The sequence below is a fragment of the Colias philodice genome, chromosome 11 (assembly GCF_061535455.1).
Source record: "Colias philodice isolate Cphi_HAF_F1 chromosome 11, ilColPhil1 Martin Lab GWU primary, whole genome shotgun sequence".
NCBI classification, from domain to species: Eukaryota; Metazoa; Arthropoda; class Insecta; order Lepidoptera; family Pieridae; genus Colias; species Colias philodice.
In genome coordinates, this window is record NC_143096.1 from 4,906,501 (window position 1) to 4,934,133 (window position 27,633).

A 27,633-nucleotide genomic window follows, 5' to 3' on the forward strand; every position below is an offset into this window, starting at 1 on the left:
TCGATATTTTATACATATGCCTTCAGACGATCCAGTTTGATTCATACATTTTTAGGAAATCTAAAATAGAAAGCAGTAAAAGTAAATAAAAGTAAAACAATTGTTCCTGTTATTGCCATGGCACAAATTGCATCATTACGCGGAATGGTAGAAACGATAACTCGTACAATAATCATACACAACAATTCAGCGGGAAATCTTATATGTGATAACACTTTCCTTAATATTCATGAGTAATGATTAGTACCCAGGTGCAACGAAGTATAAACAGGATTCCCTGAAGAACACGTCGGCAACCGGTATGGGATCCTTATCCCTTATGTTTATATTAACTTGAGCTTAGCTCGGTGTTTGCAAATTTATAACAATTACCTGTAATCAGATTAAAACAAAACTTACAATTCTAAAGGCCAGTTTTACCGCATAATGTCCCTAATGGCCTATTTAACAACATGACGTAAATGTTTATATATTTTTGACATTACATTTTATCATACAGAACTAGAACATTATATTTAAATCTATACTAATATTATAAAGCTGAAGAGTTTGTTTGAACGCGCTAATCTCAGGAACTATTGGTCCGATTTGAAAAATTTTTTTCCGTGTTAGATAGCCCAGTTATCGAGGAAGGTTATAAGGTTATCTATATATTATCATCACGCTAAGACCAACAAGAGCAGAGCAATGCAGGTTAAACCGCGGGGAACTGCTAGTAATTAATAAGTAGCTGTGAATGTAGCCATTAATATATTGCATTTATTAGGTATACTAGTTTTAATAATTTACAATGGACTTCACATTAATTATATACGTAGATGAAAAGGTTATATAAACGTACGATGTGATCTAAGATGGTTCGGCAACATTCTATTGCCGTAGAGACTAGAGAGCATGTAAATCAGCCGATCGTCTGCTTGATTTCTCTCCCATTGTCTTGGACCTTCCGTCGCATTGAGCGATGATAGTGTGTGGAAACGTGTATAATATATGTGTACTCTATAGTGTAATGTCTTCTATCTTCAGTGCAATTGACTATATAACAGTTGATATAATAATATTATGTATAATTTTATATGTTAATGTGGCTGAAAGTTTCTATAATATATTAATCTATACTAATAATGCTAATAAAGCTGAAGAGTTTGTTTGTTTGAACGCGCTAATCTCAGGAACTAATGGTCCGATTTGAAATATTCTTTCAATGTTAGATAGCCCATTTATCGAGGAATGTTATAGACTGTATATCATCACGCTAAGACCAACAGGAGCGGAGCACTGCGGGTAAAACCGCAGGGCACAGCTAGTTGTTTTACATATATCTGTTACACATAATATTATATGCCATAATAAACACATACAACATTTGATTTTCTTTATATGACTCAAACTCTTTACGGGTGAGCTTGAAAGATTATGCAACTGCTATAAAACGTAACGTTGAAAATGTAAGATTATTTGCAATCGTAAAACACGCATAGCATCTGTGCAATGTTTCGTTAGTATTCGCTGTTTCGCTTTTCTTTGAGAGCGGCTGAATAAATACAAATATATTTTCGGGGTGTAGTATCTTTTAATAACGTTACAAATAGAAATATAAGTAATAGCCAATATAATACAAATACATTGATCGAAATTATTTTCACATTAAAACCTGAAATATTGAAATTATTCTTGTGCACTATTCTGATAATTTACGCAATAGAATGCGAGTTAATATTAAATTCGAATCCTATTGGTTAATATTATGTTGTATAAATAGTTGTTATTATGAACGTTTTCATTGTTTAGTTTCATCGCTTTTATCATTTTGAAACTTATTAGATTTCGCACAATATCAGTATCATAATAAAAACTAAATATAAACTAACAATAGGTACATAATTGGCAGAGTTGAAACGTAGACCAATAAACGTATATAATGTTCCTTTAAAAGGTTGGTTGGATTGAAGCAAACTTCACAAAAAGTGTGAATACTTCAATTTTTCGTTCGTGGATATTTGCAAAAGCGCAATATTCCCGAGACATTCGAGACAGTTCATTGGCATGCGAATGGACAATAAAATAAAGCGTCAAGGGAGACGCTGTTTGTATCGGATTTGAGGTTTAGATTGTGATGTTGAAGGAAGGAAATCATCATAACAAATAAAAGTGTTTATTTTGAAACTGTTCGGTAAATAAAGAGGTTCTGATGCAAGAACTACGAATTTATGTTCTATTATTCTATATGATTATTTGTGAAAGTATATTAAAAAACAAGTAACAAATAAGTCTAGTTTTTGATTGAATGATCAAGTCTCTCTCACACTTATTGCACTCCTATTTGCTCACCATAAATACAGTACATTTTGTTTCATAATAATTGAAGTTAAACAATACATATACACTGAAATTTTTAACAACATTTTTAACGTTCTCTTACATTCCGAGTAAAAATAAACTCTCCCCTTTTGAATAATTTAGAACAAGTTAACAATTGTGTACCAATTTACTGTAGTTTAATGATAATCAGACGCCCGCTTTGCAATTTGCATCAAAGAGGTTGTTGTTTATAGGTTCCCGGAATCGATATATGACTTTTGCGTTCTGAAAAGGTAATTCAATTATTTTGTATTTTAACATTCAATATTGATATGTTTTCATCGATGTAATCCATGTTGCATATTCATTATGCATTATGTTGTATATAATATGCATTAATAGGCAAATAATTGTTGACTATCCTAATAAGATTGTAGGTGTGTTTTTATTTTTTAATTACATATGTATTGGTATAATCATATATGAAAGATGGCTCTATAAGATGTAAAAACTAACAAGGAAATTTTTATATTAGGAAGAATTACGATGACGTTATCAATAACATTTTAAGTGAATGGATGGAATATATTATTCCAAAGTGAAAAATGAAGGCCATATTTCTCCAGTTTATAGAATTGATCTAAATATTAAAGGTTCTAGGAATCAGAACTTTGAAAATAAAGTTTTTTTAGTCAACGGAAAGATAAACGTAATAAAGTAGGACAACTACATTGCGATAATACTGTTTAACGACCGATAGTATTTGTACTTTTTGTAGAAACTTCTTACCTATATTGCTAATGTTGCCATTCTAGAGGATGAATGAGAGTATTTTTCACGAGCTAAAATTCTTCAGTTTCAATTGAAAGAAGAAGGAACATACATTCATTTATGATTTATCGTATCAAATTTAGTAATATAATGTTAATATTATTTACTTCATCGTGGTTTTTCTACTATAGATTTTACGAGTTTTATCCTATACATGTAAATTCCATTGTTCTGACTCGTTCATTGGAGCATCCAATAATACTTCGGTCACTAAATCGGGATAAAAAATAGTGCAAAAACTCGTATTCCAAATGAGTAAACAAATTACTTAGTCTCGTTATATTTAGACGAGATCGACATGTTTACACAACACGGCGTTGTGATCGAGTAGACACACATTTAGATTAATCGAATGTTCGTTAAACGTTATTAATATTCATTGATTTTACTAACCCGCTACACTAAATTGGATCACTCCATATAATCGGGTTACAGGCTATTTTTTATCAGATAAGAGCTGGATATTGCTTGTAATCTTTAAATAATGTTAGCATGCACTCAATTGGAATAAAGTAATATCTGTCACTATAGGAATTGACTTGCGTCGTTTGTAGAGTTGAGTGCCGTTTTAATAGGCAAACGTTATTCAAAGTTTACATTAACCATTATATTGAAATACAAGAAGAGATTATTAGATAAATGGTTAGAGTACAAATAGGTGGTAAGGTTACTAATTCGACCGTTTACGTTTACGTGCAAGCAGTTTCTTATAGAGAAAAATCTCGCCCGTAATACCTATTGTCTATTGAACAACTCTACCAAGAAAACGGTCAATAGTCAGATAGTTTCTAAGGGATAATTCCTATATTAGCCAGATAAAAAAGATCCTCTATGATCGTGTCAAAATGATACTGTCCCGTCAGAGTAGAAAAGGAAGAAGTTATAAAGTGCACCTGTGATTACACTCACGCTTGTGCACTATAAAATATTTCGCATCGCTTGCCTCCGTTGAGATTAGTCACCGTGACCAAATATACAAGGATGACTGAAGATTCTGAACGTTTACATTTTTAATATAGCGTACGTGATGTCCTCTGAGATTTTCATAGTGTTGGTGGTTATCCATTACTCGCTAAAAACAGACAACGCATTTGCAGTAGCCCTCAATCTGTAAAAGATCAGAGGCGGCGATGACCGCCTACCATCAGGCGCACCATCAGATCTGCTGCCCTGTTAAATAAAAGCAAAAATAAATATATAAATTAGTAATATAATAAGCGTTTTAAAGCGACGTGCACTAATGAAACCAAAGTGACTCCGTTATTAGAACAAGATAAAAGCTAATTAAAAGTTTAATTTGAAATGATGTTAATGCAATAACTAAAATTGAACAGACTATGTGCACAGAATGTAATAAATGAAGAGAAGGTTGTTCATTTTTATATGCTTAGATAAGATTATTATGTATAGATGTTCTTAGGTATTTTAGAATATTGAGGTATGTATGCTACAAGGCATATTGATTTTTTGTAAGTCAGATATGTGATTATTATTTTACTTTACTAAAATAGAAAGATTTCTATTTTAAGGTGAAAAATACTTTACATTATGAATGTTATAAATATAAAGTATTTATCAAGCTTGAAATAACAATTTTAATCTTGCACGACATATTTTTAACTTTTACCGAAAGGAAATAATTATCATTTTATTATAGCACTAGCGGTCCGCCCCGGCTTCGCCCGTGGTACATATTTCGCAATAAAAGGTAGCCTATGTTCTTTCTCAGGGTCTAAAGATTGTCTGTGCCAAATTTCATCAAAATCGGTCCAGTAGTTTATGCGTGAAAACGATACATACATACATACATACATACATACATACATACAAACTTTTCCTCTTTATAATATTAGTATAGATATAGATTATCTTGGCGAATACAGGATTGTTAAAGAAAACAAGATTCATGTTAAAAGCCCCTTATAAGTAAAATCCACATAGTAAGTAAAGGTTATACAACGTTCGCACAGCAAACCAGCCAGCCGAATTTCACATACATTGCGCATTGTTCGAAATGACACGCTTTACAAAAGTAGTGCAATGATGGAAATATGAACAGACTGACATGTCGTAGGAACAATGAAACAAACAAAATGGAACAACATTTTTGACCGCTCGGAACTCTATTGATCAAGCTTTCGGCTGACAGTTCGGCGCATAGCTCCAACCGCTCTCTGTCACCGAACGCTATTTACGAAACAATCTTAATATGTATAAATCTCGTGTCACAATGTTTGTCCTCAATGGACTCTTAAACCACTTAACCGATTATAATAAAATTCACACACCATGTGCAGTTCGATCCAACTTGAGAGATAGGATAGGTTTTATCCCAGAAATCCCACGGGAAAGGGAACTATGCGGGGTTTTCTCTGAAAACGCGGGTGAAGCCGCGGGCGGAAGGCTAGTAAAGTTATAATATTAAAATGTGTACAGTAATCCTAACAAGTACAGACTTATAGACTTATAAATACCGAGTTAGATGTTATTTTGTTGCTGCATACATATTTAAACTACATAGTATGTTGAAGACACAAATTTGGTACCAACATCTTTATTTGGACAAACCATGCAAAAAAATAAAATTATTCTATATCTATATTGTACAAACCATGACGAAAATGTTTTATCTTATTAATATAGATTCCGAATTTCGATTCGATTGTTTTAACTTTTTCCATAACTTCAGAAAGGATATACTTAATCTGAATTCAGAGCGCCAGGTTGAATTGCTGAAATAAATTTAGACTGAACAAAATGTAGCTACAATATCTTTTATTTCCTTTATTCTCCTAAAACAAAGCGTGACTTATATTAAAAGCGATTTCTGATAAGATATCATCTGAAGAGGGCGAAAATTATCTTCAGTAGGTATATTAAAAACTTCATAAAACAGTCAATTAATCTGTTTATTAAAAAGCTCTTACAATCAATTGAAAATTAATATTGTATATAATTTTTCAATTGTTATTAACTTAATTACTTTTTTTAATATAGACTAGTTCATTTGCTTATCCTAAATTGAATTCTTATTAAAATTATACAATCGTATCAAGTCAACATTTAATGTGAACAATTTAAAATCATAACTTCAGTAGAATTCCAATACGTGTAAAATTCCATGAACCATTAAAATTTCTGGGAAAACTAATTTAAACATAAAAAAATCGTCATTGAACCATTCAGAATTAAATAAAAATTATTTCAAACTTTCACCTTCACAAGAGATAGACTGGAAAATTGTATTTAAAATGCTTATACAATGAACTCTTTCAAATAAGTAAACTGTATATTTCCAATTAAGTTATTCCCGATGGTACAAAACGTTTCCTATTTCAGCGAAGTTATCGTTTATTTTAAAATAAAAAGGTCATTAAAACAAATCAGAGAGTGTATTTGCGTTGTGTGCTCTAGGGACGTCATTCTCTTTGTATCGCAGTGCAGATTGAGAAGCTCTTTCATTCCAGTTCTAGTTATATCGGCTACTTCAATTACGTTATTGTCTCCTTGTTAGCCTCTTAGGTTTGTACAGTAGGTACCTACACTGTACAGCGCTAACAGCTCTTCGCACCGCCATCCTCGGACACGGGCTTTTGACATGCTAGGCTTACGCTTAGTGTAGCAGATGGAGTGTATCGTACTGATGTTTTTGATTGATTCTTGGTTGATTCAATTATGTTATCAATTGTTGTATTGTAAAGGATGATACGGTCGTACTTACTAATTAATAATGATCAATATTGTAACTAATGTAATCTGTATGACACATAGTTAACAGCGACAAACTTTTTTTAACGTTTTCTAGCAATAAAAACTTCATAGAATCAATTCTATTCTGTCGAAATACGAAGGAATTGTATATAAAATTATGTTCTATATTTGGATAATTTATTATGGTTAAATTGAAAAATTACAACTTTCAAACTATATTTCTGTTGTAAATAGTAAATACTATAATATAAGAGCCCACGACGGCCAGACTTTCCTTTCTTTCGGAAAGTTGAAAGTTTCTCTGTATATGTCTCCTATACAGATAAGAACGACCAGCGACTATCAAGTTTGGGTTGTGGTTACTTTGGCAGGAAACAGGTAGTGAAGGTGTATAAAATAGTACCTAACTTTCATTATAGTTTAAAAGCTAAATTTTATATATGTTACTTGGGGACCTATAAAAAGACATTACCTTAAGAGCCAGACAGTTTTCATGGTTCTTACATCTAGCCAGACACATTTAAAAAATAACTAACATATCATCAAATTCACATAACTACCTAAAAGCGTAACAAATATGAAATAACCCACTAAAAACATTAGTTAACTATAATTATTAAAAAAATAAAAGTATAATATATAAGTAATAAAGTTATTACTTATCTTTTACGGGGGTTTATGTTGATGAAATTTCACGTATCTCGATGACACAATAAAAAAGTCATCGGGATACGTGAAATTCCATCAACATAAGTCTAAGTAAAAGATAAGTAATAACCTTATTACTATTATACTTTTATTTTTTTAATAATTATAGTTAACTAATGTTTTTAGTGGGTTATTTCATATTTGTTACGCTTTTAGGTAGTTATGTGAATTTGATGATATGTTAGTTATTTTTTAAATGTGTCTGGCTAGATGTAAGAACCATGAAAACTGTCTGGCTCTTAAGGTAATGTCTTTTTATAGGTCCCCAAGTAACATATATAAAATTTAGCTTTTAAACTATAATGAAAGTTAGGTACTATTTTATACACCTTCACTACCTGTTTCCTGCCAAAGTAACCACAACCCAAACTTGATAGTCGCTGGTCGTTCTTATCTGTATAGGAGACATATACAGAGAAACTTTCAACTTTCCGAAAGAAAGGAAAGTCTGGCCGTCGTGGGCTCTTGATCTACTATGAATCTATAGAATTTATTCAATCTTTGATTTAAGTAGATTGATTAAAGAATAATCCGTTCAGTAACTGAGGAAACCTCTTAGATCTCATAAAATATTGGAATAGATTATTTATTTAAATCCGTCACTTAAGCGCTTGAAATTGGAAAAAAACACGACGACGGGTGGATAGATTAGGCGTGTAGGGGCGAGGAGGGTGACCATTTATTGAAAGCCGGGGGCAAGCGCGTGAAGCCATTAGTCCTCCCGTTCCTCTGAAAAAGTGTCGCTTTCTCTGAAACATTGCGCTGGGGTGCGCTATTCAATTGGCGAATGTATTTTATACGGAGCCAATCGATCTCGAGACAACAAAACGCACGTCGTGAATGGAGCGTCTCGCGAGGCGATAAATCACCGATGTCTTCGATATGCTTAATGAAAAGACTTCGGTTTTCTTAATGTGCGTGGATGATAATAATCGACTATGTTTCTCAGAGAAATAAGTATCTAATACATATCTACTACTTGAAGTAGATCAGTAGATTTATTTTATTTTTATGTTTTTGTGATTTATTTACTACTGCGTTGTATACTTATCATTTATTAAAAAGCATAAAACTGTGCCAAACAAAAGTCAGATTTAATTTCCCACTTTAATACAAAATCCACAATTCACTCCTAATACAAATTTTTTTTCAAATTATAAATCTTAAAAAAAAAACTATGATTTCAATGCAAAAAATAAAAATTCGTACAATATAATGAAAACCTTACAAAAAACTGGTTCCCAATTTTCCTAAAATAGACATTTTTATTGTTACAGATTCATACATGATCACTTAAAGAGGCGCTATGATAGGTCACGGACGGCACGACTAGCAAATAACTCAATTTCAGTATGACGAGAAGGAATCCAATATTTGTTTCGGCGTTTCCAAAATGAAGGAGGGCACAGGAAGGGCGCGCGGGAGTTGTCTACACGTTCCCGCGACTTGACGTGTGAGGAGACGCTCACGAAAACATAATGGCTTCACAATTCACCGCCATACTATTGTGGCTCGTGGGAAGTAAGTTTCCATAACTCACTTCACTTAACCTAAAGTTCATTTAATCTATAGAAGCCAACTTAAGTATCAAAGTTCCATTATGAAGGCAGGATGAAAGTTTAAGCCTAGATAACATAATGTTCTACAGTCTATTTTCTTTTAATTAGGGAATGTTCGTGGTAGGTGTAACTAATAGTGTGTTGGAGATTTATCGTGGCTTACGGGGCGTAAGTCCGGTCCGTGTACAGTTACCAAGAGGAAACCTTTTATTAATAGCATAATCATAATGAGGTTTTTTATCTTTTGAATAATTAGATATATTTGCTGTTAAATAGGTTCTATATTTGCTTCATTTTTTTAACTGTCTAGTGTTTTTAAACCTCACTGAGGCAAACTAAATTACCTAAATATTTTTATATTAACTTTATGAATTATTTTTAGATTGATCACGTTGCTTTTTAGATACTGGTTTTCTTACAAAACTTTATAAATTCAGTAGATAAACATGTGTTGTGACTTTATATCCTGTAATCTACCCGTATCGAATACAGGTTGATGTATTATTAAAATCACTCCGGATACAATCGAGTTTGGAACCCAATCCCTTAAGTAAAGCTGATTATCGGAATTCCCAGAATGCGGCGAGGCCTTGAAATTTCCTGTAAAGTGCCAATTCTTCGGGCAAAACTTAACGTGAATTATTGGTGCGTAGAGTGAAATACCCCGCATATAGTATACCTATAGTGTTAGTCCTCCGCGGAACATTCAAATTGTCGACATTATTCCTTAATCTAAAACCTCACGAAAGTTTTAGTGAATTATATGCCTGCTTGACATTTATGGCCGGCTAAGAGAAATGTATTTGGAAATTAAGTAACCAGATTACGACAGTGGTTTTGTTGATGAAACGGAAGCCTGCGGACATAAAACTATTTTCGGGTGGGATTTATTGCGAAAGGGTCAGGCATGCAAACAAATTGAATGAAAAAGTTTATAACATTAGGAGAAACGTTGATGTTATTTGCTACATTACGAACGTTTTATGGCATATCTGCTGAAAGGGTAACACCAAAATACAGAGCAATTTAGACATAAAATATTAGGTGGCCATTTCAAATCGATAAGAAACACATTATGCGCGTACCTTCTCTATTTTATAAATGCTAAATATCTATGGTTAAATTAAATTCACCATAATAATTGTCTTTGAGTTAAAGTAGATTTGATAATAATAGAATTCTTAACTATTATCAAATCTTTTTAGAAAATTTAAATTATAAAACTGTAAACAAAAAACTTAAGAATGTATCAAACCTATTATAAAAATGATATCAAAATCATTACATTGAGTATTATTATGTTTATAAAGTATCTTATTGCAATTATTGATTAACGAACTTAATTAACGAAGTGCAATTATCTTGTTCATTTTAATTAACCTTTTTCATCACATTTATCGTTCTTATTATTAAAAATTTCTTTAAAATTTTAAAGACCTTTACAATAACTTAATTTATATGTTGTATTTAATATTTCATAAAGTAATTCAAATATGTATTGTGTAGTTTGGGGTCAATTTAATTGAAGTGAAACTGTTCGCTTTATTAGGATCGAACTTTATTTTATAAGTTAAAAAGAACACCAATTAAATACATTTCAAAACTTTGTTTATATATATATAATTGTACATAATTTTTTAATTAATTTTTTATTGAATAGAAATAAAATCGTTTTGAGATAATTTGGAAGAATAGTATTCGAGTGAACTTTTTCTGAATATTATAATATTACGCTATACCTAGGCTATAATATATTATATAGGTAACACTTTTATAACATTTGAGATATATATTCAATTATAATGCTGAAGTGTTGAATGCATGTTTAAGAACTGTAGTCTGAACAAAACGTTATAACCATGACTATAGTTAAGCTAATAAAAATGTAATTAATAACTTCGACAAAGCGGTGAAATTAAATTTTAAACCGTAAACAATTTTCATTTTTAGTGTCCTTAATTATATCTCATTATCCATTATTATTTTATTATTTGAAAAAACAGTTTTAAATTAATTTGATATTAAAGCTTAACTTTCACTTTTATTTTAAAAATATTTTGTTAATTATTTAAAGAATATCCTATTACTTAACTTCTATAATGTTTTGTGAGAAGTAAAATACAACAACATAATAATTACCATTTAAATTCATTATTAACACGTTTTAAATATAACACAAATAAACAATTTGAAACAGTAAACTCCTTAGGCTAAAATATATACTTTAAATATATTATGCATTAAGAGATGATTATAAACTAAGATATGATAACTACCTAATAACATAACAAGGAAAAAATTGGGACAGTGGCCTGAATACTAACAATTCTTCTTGTGACGCCAATTGTGTCGTAATTCTATATCCATAAAGCGTTCATCTGACGATTTTGTTTGTAAATACGGATTAAGAAAGCTCCGAATTGCCCCATCTAAAGTCGTTTCCAGATAACATTTATTCGACTTGTTTCTCTCTATCTGTTTAATGTAAAAGAGACTTGTATCCAAAATAACGGAGACGGTCGTTCATTAATCAAGTGTTGTTTTTTAGAGTTTTTAACCGTTCCTGGGGTATTAGATACACCCCGCTTCCAAGATAATTTTTTATACTTAATGTATATTGTTTTATTTCTGAAAAAAGTGCGTTAAAAATGCAGATTCTCATTATATTCTCCATTCCCAGGTGTAATTTATCAAAAGTCCTCCCATTTTTGGCCCTGATTAATGGATGATCCCCAACCATGATTAGATGTAAGAAGGAAGTTTGGTCTCAATTAAAAAAAGAAATAAAGCCTCATTCGAAGGCATTAGCATCACTCCCTCTCGGGTCAAGGAGTCCCTAGTCGTGAAAAACTAACGTACAACTCAGCAATTCTCTAAAGTAAATTACTGCGCCTGATAGCTATTACTTAAGCTATTAGGTTAATATTAGTCAGTTGTAATCCATTATTTTTATGCTATATATGGCGCTTTATAGAATCTATTCTTTTGGAGATAGAGATTTATTAGAAAAAGCGTTTATGTGATTTTATATGAAAATAATAATACCATAGATAAAATCAGTGATCAATAAGAGCAGAAATGATAAACAAAATGGTCGACTAATACTGTAAACATGAATTATCTTCACGTATAATTACTACGTGACAGTAAGCTAATTCACATTCATTCTTATTACGCACATAACATATGGCTGCGAGCAAATAATTTCGGATTAAATACGGGCTTATTAACAGGCACACAAGATGAAATATTATGATGTGGCTTGAACAGTAAATTGAATTTGGTTACATTATAATGAGTTCTTGTCGGGAATCGTATATTGGGCTGATCTTCAATTCGATCACGTACATTTCACTTGATTTATGTATTCCGACCACCTTTAGTATGGCTTCAGGCTAAGATTTGATTACTTGCGTCAATTCGGGATTCTGTTTGATAAACTGTTAACAGATTGACACGACCTGAAAACAGAATAAAATCGCTGAAATTGGTTTGCAGAAAGCGTTAATTAAGAGCTCTTGAGTTTTTTTCATAATACGCAATATTAAACGAAGATTAAAATGTTTATGTAGAATCGTGTAGTTATGACAAGTTTGCTGTATGATTTCATTAACTACTATCATTTTTGTTACAAATTACACGTAATTTCCTGATCCAATACATATTTAATAAAGTTATTTGGGAAAGGTATTATTATTACTTTAGTATTCATTACGATTTCCTGTTTTAGTCTTATTGATAAAAAGTACTCTTCACAACAAATTTTAATAACAAAAATAGCAAATAATTCGGTAAAATAATGTCAATTTCCATCTCATTATATTTGGGCTGTAACATTTTTGGATAATGGCTTTATACACAATGTTAAGAGCAGCGCTTTTATTTCATCGATTAAGTGATAATAATTTAAAAAAAATTACTTGAGATAATTTATAATTTTTACAATTAAGGGCGAAACTGAATTACATTATTCCACATTGAAACATTTCATTTCATACTATTCTTGTTTTGAATAAATCAACGGGAGCTGGTAAATGAACTGTTTATGGAGTATATTTCTTTGTTTGTTGTAGAAAATGAGGCCGAATCTAGTTTCTGAAAAAGTAAAATCACTTTTATTTATTTCTACTTTATTACGTTTGTAATTCCAGATTGTGACATGGGCGGTCGTGAGCATAAAACTTTTTTTTATTCTTTTAAGTTGTTTTTAAATAATACAACTAAAACAACACAACAATTGCAATATTATAACATTTTACGTTTAAATTATTAAAATTAAAAATTAAAATAACATTTTCCAGAATAACACATTCTAGTAAGTACGGAATGAATTTTAAACGTAGATAATAAGTTTCGCTTCTTGACACGGCCATTGTCCCTGTTTCGTGAAACATACTCTTGGTGCATGCTTATACTGAGGCTAAGTATAATATACTTATACGTATTTATCGAATATTGAAGATATGGGCATCGATTATAGGCAAGAAAAATACGTAGAGTAGAGCCGATGATAAAAGTAGGTATTTTTTAAAGACTACTGAACCGATTACAATGAAATTTGCTATGAAGGTAGTTGAAGACTCAGAATAAGATAAAAGATACTTTTTATCCCGTAAATCCCACAGAAATAGGAACTATGCAGGTTTTTCTTTGAAACACGGGCGAAGCCGCGGGTGGAAATCTAGTCCATCGTTTCATTAGTGTGTTATTAGCGCGTAGGTGTATTATTCTGAAAAACAAGGGTTAGCCTTTGTTAAAGACTTAAAGGACTATACAAAATGCCTACATATACCCAATGTTTCCATGGTAACCGATTCTGATGAACCAGGTCCATACGGAGCGAGCGGCCTCGTGAAGCAATTGCCGAGAAAAATGCCACATAGACCAAGCTGATTCGCGCAGCAATTGACTCTCTCTTTGTAGAATCGCCTATTGACTCTTAATTTAACGATTTTTTGAAGTGAAACTTCTCACTTCAAAAAATCGTTAAATTTATCGGGGTTGGAAAAAAATTTAGTGTAACATTTTTACTTTACGCGTGACATTTTTCCGTTACGCGCCATCTTTTTCTTATCCCTACCACGCGTGATTGGACGTTTTTCTGTAAAGTTGCATAATATAGTAAATTATTTTTTGAGAAATAAGGTCATAAAGAAGGTTCACTTCTTACGTGTGTAGACTAGTACACGCACACATTTTTTTAACAGGTGTGCTTGGTCTTCGGGACATACAGCTGAATGTGCCGGACGCAGTTGGAGTAGGGTCCAGTGCTACATTAGGGTGCCGTTGGGCGTTGGACACAGGAGAAGCCCTTTACACTGTCAAGTGGTACCACGGAGCGCAAGAATTCTTCAGATTCGTGCCCAAAGAACTGCCCAATACGAGAGTCTTCTCGCAAACTGGAATCAGTGTTGATGTAAGTGTACTCATAGTACTATGTACTTTGTTGCTTTTGTTTCTATACGAGTAAATAATTACTACGAACATAGTAACTGCTCTATGTATAACATTTCATTATACTCAGATCGAGTCCATGGGTCGAGTTGACATTTTCAATTAGAAATTTTAATACTTTTTTGATTACTGTTAGCAGCAAATAATAATTTTACTTAAAAAAGGTTTTATATTTTCTGCTTTGATTTTAAGGCTTCAGAGGATTTAAAACTTACGTTATTGAAAATTTCTAAAGCGATACTTGCTATTGTACATTGTTATTAGTTTCCAAAAGTTCTGCTTATTATTTATTAATTTGAAATCAGTTCGACCTTCGTCTCGTGTCAATCTATTTGAAATTTTAACTCGACTCGGATCAATGAACTATACAGACATATCAATATAGAGGGACAATAATTAAAGGAGAATGGCAAACTCCCATAGGACACTGGGCCTGATCGTTACACTGATGATTTATAAGGGATTAAATAGATAAAAATATTCAGATTCTATGAATATAATAATTATAGATCTGTTCTGTGGGATAGCAGAGATATTGGGGTGTAAAGTAACAAAAATAAAAGTTAGTTTGCTTGAGTTAAATGAATAGCATTGCCTTTCTCTAGGTCCAGGTAAGTTTATTTTCTATCTACACTGTCTAGCTAATAATAGTGTAACAGTAGAACAGTCAGGTAATAGAAATTAAAATAAAGGTAGTAAAAATTTACAGTTAGGTAAGTCGAATATTAAGAGAAAAACAGAATTACCTATTCACTATTAAATTTCTTACTTTAAGGCTGCAGTCTAGCAAAATTGCGTTTTCAACAAATTATTTGACAATTTTTTCCCGGCTAATGAAATGATAAACTGAATTTTTTTTTCTTGTTTATCAATTAGTGTTATATACGCAATGCGCGTGAATTTTTTCACATTAATAAAGTTACTTTATGTTACCTTAATCAGGCCTTCAAGATAAGTCTCTTTCCCCCAAAGACATTTCGAGCTAAGTTTGTGCACTCACTACGTTGCAACCGATTACAATTTACACAATCTGATCAGCGCATTATTATCCTTATATAGTCGTTATTAAAAACTGCTGAATACAATTGCCGAAAAACTTATGATTTTCTTAATTAGAACGTTATAAATTCATTAAATTTCCCATTTTTTGCCTTACAAAATCTATTGATAAATACTGCTAAAAGTTATTTTTTCCATTAATTTATTCGAGTTGGTTGAAGACCAATGAGTATTAATCCTTTAAAAAAATTTTTTTTTGAATTTTGATAATTCTTTAAATATTAAAAAAATATTTAAAATCATTAGGAAAAATCCTAGCGAATTTCTTTAGTCGCGCTCCTTGGGCCGGAGCGTTCTGACGTGTGCTCTACGCTCGATTTTCCTTCATACCGAAGTGAAAGTTGCTCTACTTCATTAAATTTAATATTTTTGTTAATTGATTATTTTTATCTTAGTTTTGTGCAATTCGTATTTTTAAACATTTGATTTCGATATGGAAAATAAACGAAAAAAATACGCGTGTAACTACTAGAAAAAAAATTATCTTCGAACATAAAGTTAATGAAACCAAATAGATTGCAAAGGTGATTGGCAACAATTTCTTTATTTTCCGGATTGTCAGTAAAGGGATGTTTATTTCTTTAAAACTAAAGTAATCTCATAAATTTTCTTATAATATAATTTTTTTGAAGTTCCAAAAATGTTTATTTTTCGTTTGAGAAATACGAAATATAATATAAACTTGTATTGAGAACTTGAACTTCCCAAGTTCATCCGGGGAAATCCCCATACGGGGAAAATGATTTGTTTACTCCAAAATTGATCCGAGGTGTTTTAATTTTTTCTTCTAGTCACTTTCAACGTAGCGGCATGTTGTTTGATTATTAATTTTGTAACTTAAATACAGGATGTTGGTTTTATATTCTGATCTTATTCCGTTATGTCCGCCATTTCTAGTTTAGTCTACCAACTCTAAGTACCAATATTAAAACGAATGGATTATCATCACATCATCAAAACTCAGATGTAATGGAAGATCACAATAACATAGAAAATTCAGTGGGTGTTGAGAACTAAACAAACAGAAGTAACAGAGAAGCGAATAATAAAAAAATGGTTGCCTGTAAAGTCGGTTTTACGGGCGAAGATTTTACGTGACAACGTCTTTTTCTCGATCATAGTTGAGTGGGAGAGAGACGCAAGGCATTCGGCGGGCCTCTCTCTCGTTCGGTGACTCATCGTAACGTTACCGAGCGTTACACTTTTTCATAAGTGACTCCCAGTCGCAACCTAATTTAAGACGTTGTCACGTCAAAAAAGAGGACGAAAACGATAATTCGTTGATGCTTTCCCTTTTCGACGTATTGTTAGGGTACATCACCAATCTGCAAAAAACAAAACTGATGATTCCCAATTGCTGATTAAAAATGAAAAACAAATAATCGACAACAGTGGTGAAAATTTGCTGATCACAATGAAACATCCTTCAGTGGTAGCAGATTTACTCATTTCAAATGTATCGGTGAACAGCGTAAAGGAGAGGAGGACAGGAAAACATTATGAATGTGGATGGTGGATTGTATACAGGGTGTAATCGATTAGTATGTGCAGGCGATTATGACGTTATTATTGCAGGTATCAAAAAACTTAAAACTGATATCGAAATTACTTTACCTAATGAGCAAAATGACAATAATAACTTTTTAAAAGTATAACGAGAAATACTTATCTAAAAAATTTACTTTATACACTCCCATATCAAAAAGGGAAAATGGGACTAGTAGAAGTTAAATGTCTAATTCCGGCAAAAGACATGAATGCGGAAGATGCGGTTAAAAAAAATTTAATATTTGAAATACAATGCAAAAAATAACACTTTTGTCATAGATAAGAATCATGACTATTTTTTCTAAATTCAGGGACAACTAAACGTTGCAGAAGCAGAAGTCTGCTTATTTGCTGTTTGGACTGGAGTGAATAATTCGTTAAAAATAGAATATATAAAAAAGTATGTAACGTTTAGGCAAAATAAAATGATGGACCATTATCAAGATTTTACATAAATTGCCTACTGTCAGAATTAATTGATTCGAGACTTCAGCATTCGATGCCCATCAAGGACCCATCCTATATCATTCAAGCGAAATCCAGTGCAACCGATAAAGCATCAGAATGCTAGCAAAAGATTTATTAGGTTTATCAATATAAATCTATATATTACACATAATATAATAAATCTGTAGAAGACACGAAGACTGACATCCGCGCGGACGGAGTCGCGGGCGGAAGCTAGTCAGAAATAATTATCTTTTGTTTTCATTTGCGTATTTTTCTATTTTATAATTTTTTAACACAAACATTACATTTTTTTATTATATACAAAATTTGTTTATCTGTTTTATTAGTTAAACTGAACAACTTTCACTAAGAAACTTAGGTCGAAAAAAATGTATAGAGTTATGAATTTTGTATGGAAAGCTTATTTTCTTTTATATTTCGTCCAAATTTCTTTGTAAAAGTTGATCAGTTATATAAACATGAAGTTGAAGATATCAATAGAAAGTATTCGCAAATTTTGTGTACTGATAAAAAAAAATCACCCGGTGTAATTTTCACGAAAATTGTTTCAAATTGTCATTTTTGGTACTTATTACGAATATTAAATTATGCATACGAATGATTTAATTTTTAAAAATTAAGTGGAGCAACTTTCCCTTAGTACATTTGTATTATTTACATATAGGATGACAGGATGCATTTGTTTGCACTACTAGACCAAGCCCTTAAAATTATACATTAAACTAACTATATTTATGTGGTAGTAGTTAATTAATTTGCATTTAAATATCATGTAATTTGTTTCTACGGGGGTGACATTGTCAATTATTGACAAACCCCCTCAAAATAATTAAAGATTAAAAAAAAATAATTATTATTACCTACTGTATTATATAAGAACTGACATCTGTCGCTAACTTATGGTAATAAGTGGTAATAATATGAAAAGTTTCGAGTGCGAATCAAGCTTATTGTCTCCAAGAAGCAAGTCATTCTTGCGATTATTCAGATTAAATCCTAGAACTAAGAATACAAGAAATTGTCAGGAAATTATTTTGTGACGGAACTTTCAATGTAGGTAATAACGGTTCTTTCGAAAAATTATATTGCTTTAGGTATCAAGAGTTTTATAACATGCGTTATTGTAATGGTAATGTGTATTCATTTTTTATAGGATAAAGATATAACACACATTTTATTTCATATGACTTGAAAGTAGTTTAAAACCTTTAAACGGCTTATTTAAGATAAATTAGAGATGAGCAAACAAGTCTAAATTACACACACATTAGCTTCAATTTATTTAATAAGGCTATTTGCTCCATGTCCACAGCATTTTATTCTAGTTTCGTAGTCTTTTACCTCTAGCCAGTGGCGCACTGAATTTGATAATATAGGTCAACAGCATTTCAACATCTTGCGAGTGTGTTAAACTGTTGAGGGCGGGTGAAAAAAATCAATTAAGAAACGTCAGACACGTTAAACCATAACGGTTGGCACGTCGCCACCACCACTATAATATTGTGCCAAAGTAATACATTAAAAACTCCTTCCAAAGATAACGAATATTCAAAGTTTGAAAGTAGAGGGTTGTAAGTCAAAATGCTTTTAAGTGATGCGCTTCTTGAAATCGGGTCAAACGGTGTCTGTAGAACGTGTATGATTTAGTTCGATATTCTCTCTTAGTAGTGACTTGCCGTAAGATGGATCGAGGCTTTTAGCTCAATTTGGTCGGCTCCAGCTGTGTTCGGTTAAGTGCTCACAGTTCTTCGTAACATGATTTCGCAGACGTAATAAATGTTATGTCGCACACGTTGATGCTCGTAGCCTAGTCTAGGTTCTCACCTTAGCTTTATCGGGCTTTTACCAAAGATAAATCGGTGCAAGATTATTTGTTCATATAAAACCACGTTAGAGTAAAAGGAATTTAGAATACTGAAAATGAACGCCCTAATTTGTAATAAATACCAAATATTCACATAATAAACAAATATTTACAAGTAAATGAGTTGTCAAACTATTCCAATTTTGAAAATATAGGCAAAGCTGTTACGAGATACTGTAACTAATACATAGATTAATTAGTAACTCTTTACTCAGATATCGAGATCAGGAGCTCAGCAGGTGGTGCTGCGAGGGGCGACAAAGGGCCTCACTGGACGGTACCGCTGCGAAGTATCGGCTGATGCCCCTTTTTTCCACACCGTCTATAAAAGCGCTTACATGCGTGTTGTTGGTAAGATTTATTTATTTTTTTGTAACAGTCATATAATAATAAAAAATATTACCACATTTTTTTATTTCATTCGTTAAAACTTCCACATAAATATCACGTTTTATTTAAAAGCCAAACGACGAAATGAATCAATTTATTCCGATAAAAAAAGAAAGATTTATAACAGTGCCAATTAAACATTTTGAGGGAAACATGTCATTAAAACATTCTTTGTAACGCGCGACCAATTTAAATATTGATTCAATCTTTGGTGCGCATACTGCGGGTATGTTGATCGGAATTATAAATATTCATTGTAAACATACTACGTTACAAACAGTCGTTTTTATTTATTTATTATGTACATAATACTGGTAGAACAAATCATGATATAACTCCGCGGTCTCTGATATATTGCTTCTAAATTGAGTAATTGAAAGTTACTTGACGAAACCGAACTAGATAAACTAATAGCGAATGAAGTCCGTATTGATTAGAGCGCCGATTTCAACTTAGAAAATGAAATTCGGTTATAAACTGTTAAATTTGCGAGTGCTATTACGGTATCCCATTGTTTAAACTTAGTTCGATTAATAACAACGTTACGATGGTCGTATAAATAATTTAAACAATCGTAGCGACTTCGTGCAAACCTAAATCGTAAATCAGAACTATTGTTGGGCAATAAATGCGGGAATAGAACACAAGGGACGTTTGATTAAGGATTATCTACTTTAATTTATGATTATTGTGTAGTAAATCGCTTACAACGAGGTGAGAACCAGCTAAATTATAACTAACTAAAGTCGGGGAATAGAAACTGCCTTATGAAGGAAAATCACGTACGTGTTTTTAGGTATTAGTGTTGGTTTAAGACGAAACCAAAATAACATATATAGGTACTCCATTTAATGTACCCGGCTCTCAGAAAATCGTTCACGTAACCGTCTCTAATATTCGAGAATATTATGTGCTTCCTACATTAAGTAAGTTCAGAAGTAGGTTATCTAGGTGGTAACTGGCAAGTTAGTAATGGATAAGCTTTAAACTTTTGGATAACAGTCTTTTAGGAAGGACTTAAAATGTTGAATAAAGAAACGCTGTATTTCCACTTTGAAAATGAATGGATGACAGTAAATCACTCTTCTATAAATACTTATTTAAATAGCAAAAGCATCAAAAACATGTACGGGTGTTTATTTTATTCGGAAAGATGTCACAATTGCAGGGATTTTGGTAAAGATTAGCTAAAAGTCTTCTCTTTTCTCCATTAGTAAAACAGTTTGAAATGACCATGTTAAAATAATGAATATTAAAAAACTATAAAACACATAAATAATAACAAAGGACAATAGTAGAAATTCAATGTTGGTAAAATGTTTATGTGAGTCATGACTTATACATCAGATATATAAGCTAATAATGTATAGTGATCGATAAAGGGTCGATGTTTCGTCTGACATAGCTTGTCCTAAAAACTGTCGTAAAAAGAAACGATGTAATGCGAATATAGAATACGAAAATAGGTATATAAATAAACCATACAAAAGGCTGCCCTCTATATTTTTATGATATGATTCCATTGTATCATGGCAAAAATAAGAACTTTATTAGCGCATAGTTTCTTTTGTGATTGATGTTAATTGCCTTTGAAGCTTATAGAAGATGATGGATGGGACTGTTATTTTTTACTAAGTACTATTAACAGTGGGTTTTATGTATGATTAGGCATGAATTGGCTCATCAGTGTCGGAGCGTCACGTCTTGATGTGAGCATTCAATTAGATGCTTAACGGATTAACTCTTCGTCGTATAGTACAGCCCATGCATAACTCAGTAGATATTGAACAAGAATGTGATTAATGTTAATTGAACTAAGTATACACGACGCTGTGACACACGAGTTCAATTTAATACGTTTCCAAAGACTCAGGCGCTAGAAGCACTTAGCGTAGGTTTCTGTTCCTTGGTATTACGACACTAATTAATTATTTGTGCTATAATGCGGTGAATTTGCTTATACCGCTACAATTATATCTACAGGTTCAGGTGTTGAGAAATATTTAAACAATAGAACAAATTCGATCATGAGGCGAGATTCGAACCCTCGTCTTTTTGCCAAGATTTTAAAAGATTTTTCTCATTTATAAAGCTTTTGAATGCTATAAAGCTAAATATTAGGTTCAGGTGTTTTATTTCTTGTAAAAATAATGAATTTAAATCTATAACGACGAACTAATTGAAAATTTTGGATTTAAACATTTTCCACCATTGTTTAAAAACAACTTCAGCGAAGAGAATCTTACTGTGCTATTTTTAGATAATACTCTAACGACGTAAAACGATGCCTCTGTCTAACAAGGACTTCCACGTTCATATAACAATCCAATGGCGTCCTATTAAAACACTTAATCGGCTCCAAATTAAACATAGCGCGAGAACCCCGCGTCCCCATTAAGTAGAATTGGCAAAAAGCGTCAGAACAGGAATGTAAACACTTAAAACTTTCCACGGCGGTTCTGAAACGGGGAGCGAAAGCTTCAAGCAAACAAAGCGTCGAGTTTTAGTTCTGTCATCCTGCCTGTTTGACGATTTAATGCTCCTACAAAAATTTCCCACGAAACGCGATGAACGATTATAAAGGATGAATATGCACGGCTGGCGTTCGCAGAATAGCGCTGTACGCGTGCAACCTCTTTCGATGATTTATGGCGATCAAAGTTTTTTCTTTTGCCTTTCATGTTGACGCTTTTCCACGACCTGTCAATTTGCAACAGCGCGAACTCGGTTTTGTTATATTTCTTGTTAGGGATTTGATAAATATGTTTTGAAATTTTCCACGCAACAACCCAACTTTTGTTCCGCGTTTGTTTTTTGTTTTACATGTTGTTGTTTAATTCTTTATTAACAATAACAATAAATGAAATTTACGAATATAAATTAACGAAGTTTATTTCGTCGTTTTTTGACTTATTCGAATTATGACTACCTTCATTAAAATTTCCATATAGTTTTTCACTTAGTTTTTCATTTTTAAAAGCCAGGACAAAGACAATATTATCTATTAACCCACGTTATAGAAAAATTTTAAGTAAAAGAGAAAATCGGATATACACACCGTATATCATACCAAAAGTCCGTCCAAGGATAAGTTTATAGCTAGGTTTTATTCCGCAGAATTGCCCGAGACGGAGCCAATAATTCGAGCACAAAAGAGCTGGTACTCCGTAGGGGATATGTTACGTGCGAATTGCACCTCTCCACCGGCCGATCCGCCTGCCAACCTCACGTGGCTTCTAAATGGTTATGAGGTATTAACTAGCCTTTCTATGTAATTGCATTTAACTTTAAAATTACTAGATCGCATTGCAGTGGAATTACGTGTCCACTTGTTGGCTTAGAATTATAATGGACTTCGTTTATGCAAATAGAGCTAATTGGCTATCATATTATAAATATATTTTATGGTAGAGTTAATTGATAGATTGAAAAATATGTTCACGGTAATGTTTTTGTTTTATTTTAAAACGATATAATGAACTTAATGCATTTACTATATTTATGGGTACTAAGTAGACTCATTTGTAGCCAATTATTATGAACTAATTATTGCATATTTTACTTTACTATAATGAATTAAACTTCAACGGAACTATCATTGTTATTAACAATATTATCATCTTTTAAACAGGTAAAGGGTCTTGATATACCACCACCGGATATGTCCTATCATCGGAAGCAAAATATAATAAGTGACGCGTCATTAGAAGACGCTAATAGAATTATATTTAGCCCTTGGGACACGTTAACCGGGTATGAAGATACTGTAACTCAAGATGCACCAAATATCAATATGAACATAGCGGAGAGACAAAGATATGAGAGTACTACTGCTACACCCAAATTTGATACAAGTAGAAACACAACCTTTGAAGAGGAGAAATCAAATAAGACATCTTCCTTCAGCCAGCTCGTTATGCGAGTACAATCGTCACATTTTCACAAAGTGAGTTAAAATAGCTAGTAATACGTTTATTATTTTCTTCTGCAAAATTGTGTTGTTTATATTGATACCATTAAAAATAGTAAACTCCGTGGAAAGAAATATAAAATTAAAGAATAAATTAAATTATACAATTCTTAGGAAACGAATATTACAAACAATAACAGAGCGCTTAACGAGGGCTACTGGGAAAACATTTTGAAACACGTTATAAAAATAATATGCACTGGGAACACATTTTAATGACGCTGGAGTAAAATTTTTTCTCTTGTTGTCTTATTATACGCGGATATAAAACATATCTGCCATTAACGTTTCATTCAAAGTGTTTATGCTTTTTCAAAAGAATATATAATTTCATTTGCCTTGCTGAATATGTTATAATGGTGCCATAACGCAAAAACGGAATTCTAGAGGAGAACTTTTAGCAAAAATCTTCAGTTATTTTGATTCTAAAATAACACCGGAAAATGTCGGTCACATAAAATAATTTGTATTTAATACGGAGCTTTATACGAGAGCTATAAAAATGAAATGTTAAACGGATAAATAAAACATTTTAGAGAGTTTTATTTTTAGTTTAAATAAATTATGGAATTTCTTGGTTAGAGGCAGATAGCGGGGGCGGCGTGTTTACAAAGAGTACAATTCTCAAGCCGATCGATAGAATGAGACGGGAAACTAACAATCACAATGAATTATACTCTGTCCATTATATTTGCTTTTTGACAGCTTCACGCCTATGTAGGATTGTATTGTCTATGTTAAAATGTCATACAAATAATTATCGTACTTCATGGACAGGTCCCGCCCACTTAGTGGTGCCCACACAGAATTATTCAATGATGGGTCGATAGATTAAAATAATTTGGAAAATCCAAAAGTGCACGCCTCATAATTTTTTTTTAATAAATATTTATTAATTATTATTTTTGTTTATTTAATAACAATTAAACCACATCGAATCAGACCCTGAAAAATGAAAGGGTTCTATTCCTGAGCATACTCAAGCGTAAGAGAAAAAAAAAGACTCGATTAGTAAAGTATTTCGGTCGCTATCGTGTTAACAAGAAAAAGGATCCGCACATACAGACACACGGACGTCCAAGACAGAACTTTTTTAAACTGTTTTTTAACTAGTTTAAATAACAAAAATGACATCAAAAATATCATGAACGTTAAAAATAGTGTTTTTTCTTAATATGTGTGTGTATGTATTATCTTACAAGTGCAATGTATGATACATAAAGACATTTTAAGTTTGAAAAATCAGATGTTTTGCGCGAAGTGACAGTAGTACCCACCTCAACGCTTCGCTTATGAGGCGTGCAATAATCGATAGAAATACTCTGTAAAATATATCCGATACAGAAAAACTCTTCTATTATGTTATATAATTTAAACGTAAAGACAGCCAAATTGTAAGATAGAAACCAATAAATAATAAAATATTAGTTTAGTATAGTTTTAACATACAATGCATAGATATGTGGTCTTATTATTACATATCTTATTAGTACGTTTACGTTGTAATTATTATTTACGTACCTGATTCGATTTATGATAATATTTTGAATTTATTATTGAAATGGGTATCACAATCGATAATCTTTTGAACATCACTTCTGGTATCACCCGTCGAGCTGTCAAAAAGCAATTCTTATAGTGGACAGACTATAATAATGTCAATTCCCATAAGCTTTAACATTTTACATGTAACGGAGATAAATTTAGATGTGATTTGAGCTCATTTGAATTCTGCAGATAAAAGCGGATGTTAGGTATTATTAATTTCTACACACTAGAGACTAGTGGATTTTCAGTCGGTAAGAATCCGACATAACCCACGGCTCCTTCCCCGCGGGCCGTGGGTATCTTTGGAAGATTTCCCCACTATAAAAAAAAAAGGGCAGGTAATAACAATCCTAGTACCAAGGTTCTTGATATCTATATGCGACGTAATAAGATAATCAAATTTCAGTAATTACGCCGCATATATTATATAATTACAAATACATTATCCGTCTAATTCCGTCAGGCGCTAAAATGTGCAAATTATCTTTGGATTGGCAGCGATTTACGCGGTAATGTACTCTCGAGTCCCGAGCGCTCAGGCTCGCAGTAACGTTTCGAATCGTTTCATTTACAATTCGTAATCAAATCACATTTAATGGCAGGGTCGTTTGAATGTGACTTGTGTGGCGCGGATACTGTCGGTGTGGTCTGGCAGCGCTGTCCTGATTCTGGACGAGGAGCGGCCGCAGATTGCGCCGGTAATGGGCAGTCGAGACTCCAATTCTGGTATGATATTGTTATCGGCGGCTATTTCCACTAACTTAATGCTGTGTACATTATGCACTTTATTAGCAGCTCGTGTGAGTACCTACCTAAGAACAGACAGACGAGTTGTGTAACAAAGCCAATTTGAGCAATAGGTTTCCCATTTATATATCAATTTTATCACTATTCTTGTTAACGTCCGAAGCCTTTGTGGACCATTGAATAAACATATATTCACTTTATTCCGTTATAAATAAATGTATTATTAATAATGTTCGGTTTTCTTAACGGTAGATAATAATAACGAATATAAGTAAATAGTAAGTAGAAAGATTTAACAATACTTTTTTTTATATATTTTTACACTTTTTGGCATTATACCAGGAACGCAATGGTATCACGATGATTTAAAGGCGTTTCAAGATATTTGCACCAAATGCACAAAATATTTAAAATTTATAACCAGAATTATGTTTATAGTGCCATATAATTATTATCAATAATGTGATTTTCATACATACCCAATATCCATAGTATTTTTAAAAGATATTATTTAAATAGACTACATATTTTACATATTTCTCCAAAGCTAAAGCATTTTTTATACAATATATTAACGTATAAAGTTTAAATTTACGGAAAATATGGACATATTTACACACACGACACTTCTGACCTATATTTAAACTTAATATCCTTTGAATAAAATTTCACCTTTCGCCAGCCATACGAGAGTTTTAAATTTCAATGTAATTGCATACACGAATCTGTAAACATCTTCAGTGAACAGATAGACACACTTGAATAAAGTTCATTCTAGTTAAACTTCAAAGCGGATGTAATGGCTGTTTACAACTGCATCATCGCTTCAATCTTGTTTTAAAATTGCTTAACGAAACCGAGAATGAATCTCAATTTAGCTCAAACGATTTTCCGTTCGTTTTACACAGAAGGGGTAATATTAAAGTGCTCATAAACCAATGAAATCAATCCTAATCCTCTTGAATGAGGGAAATGCTGATGTTCAAATTTGCGTACTCCGCCCCTATAATTTCATGAGCGGATTTCGTTCAGGCTACGCAAGCGATAACGTGACCTTCATACTATCCTATCAGAAAAAGGGTTTTTTGTTTTTTTTTTTTAAGTATTTGAAATATTTATTCACCATGTAGACTCAATGTCATAAATAACTTTGGAACAATCTTTATTATTTTTGTATAAAAATATATATTCATCGTTTATTCGTTTCATATGTAAATAACTGTTTTTTATGCTATAACATAAAAAACACATTTTTATAATATTTTCTTAATATTTTCCAGGAATGTGAATACATTATATGTTTGTATATCTTTTCAGGTGCCCGCCCATTACCCAAATTAAGCATCTTCTTAGAAGTGAATGCTTTATTATTTTTATACCAGTAAGTATATGAACTGATGACTACGCGGTAAGTAGCTTTACCCCCTAAGTTTACCCCACATAGAATGATTTATAAAAACCTTGAAACATAT

General features: G+C 32.0%; 1 protein-coding gene across 1 annotated transcript in view; it reads left to right on the forward strand.

The window, feature by feature from the left end:
* The window catches only part of LOC149484548 (uncharacterized), a 36,880-nt gene that overhangs the window by 7,873 nt on the left and 1,374 nt on the right, over window positions 1–27,633 (forward strand). Inside the window, exons 2-8 of the mRNA XM_089700737.1 lie at window positions 8,829–9,072; window positions 14,318–14,526; window positions 19,722–19,857; window positions 23,014–23,147; window positions 23,528–23,842; window positions 26,017–26,140; window positions 27,479–27,542. Of these exons, the coding sequence (XP_089556863.1) occupies window positions 9,030–9,072; window positions 14,318–14,526; window positions 19,722–19,857; window positions 23,014–23,147; window positions 23,528–23,842; window positions 26,017–26,140; window positions 27,479–27,542 (1,025 nt within the window). The 5' untranslated portion in view covers window positions 8,829–9,029. The remainder of the gene's footprint in view (window positions 1–8,828; window positions 9,073–14,317; window positions 14,527–19,721; window positions 19,858–23,013; window positions 23,148–23,527; window positions 23,843–26,016; window positions 26,141–27,478; window positions 27,543–27,633) is intronic.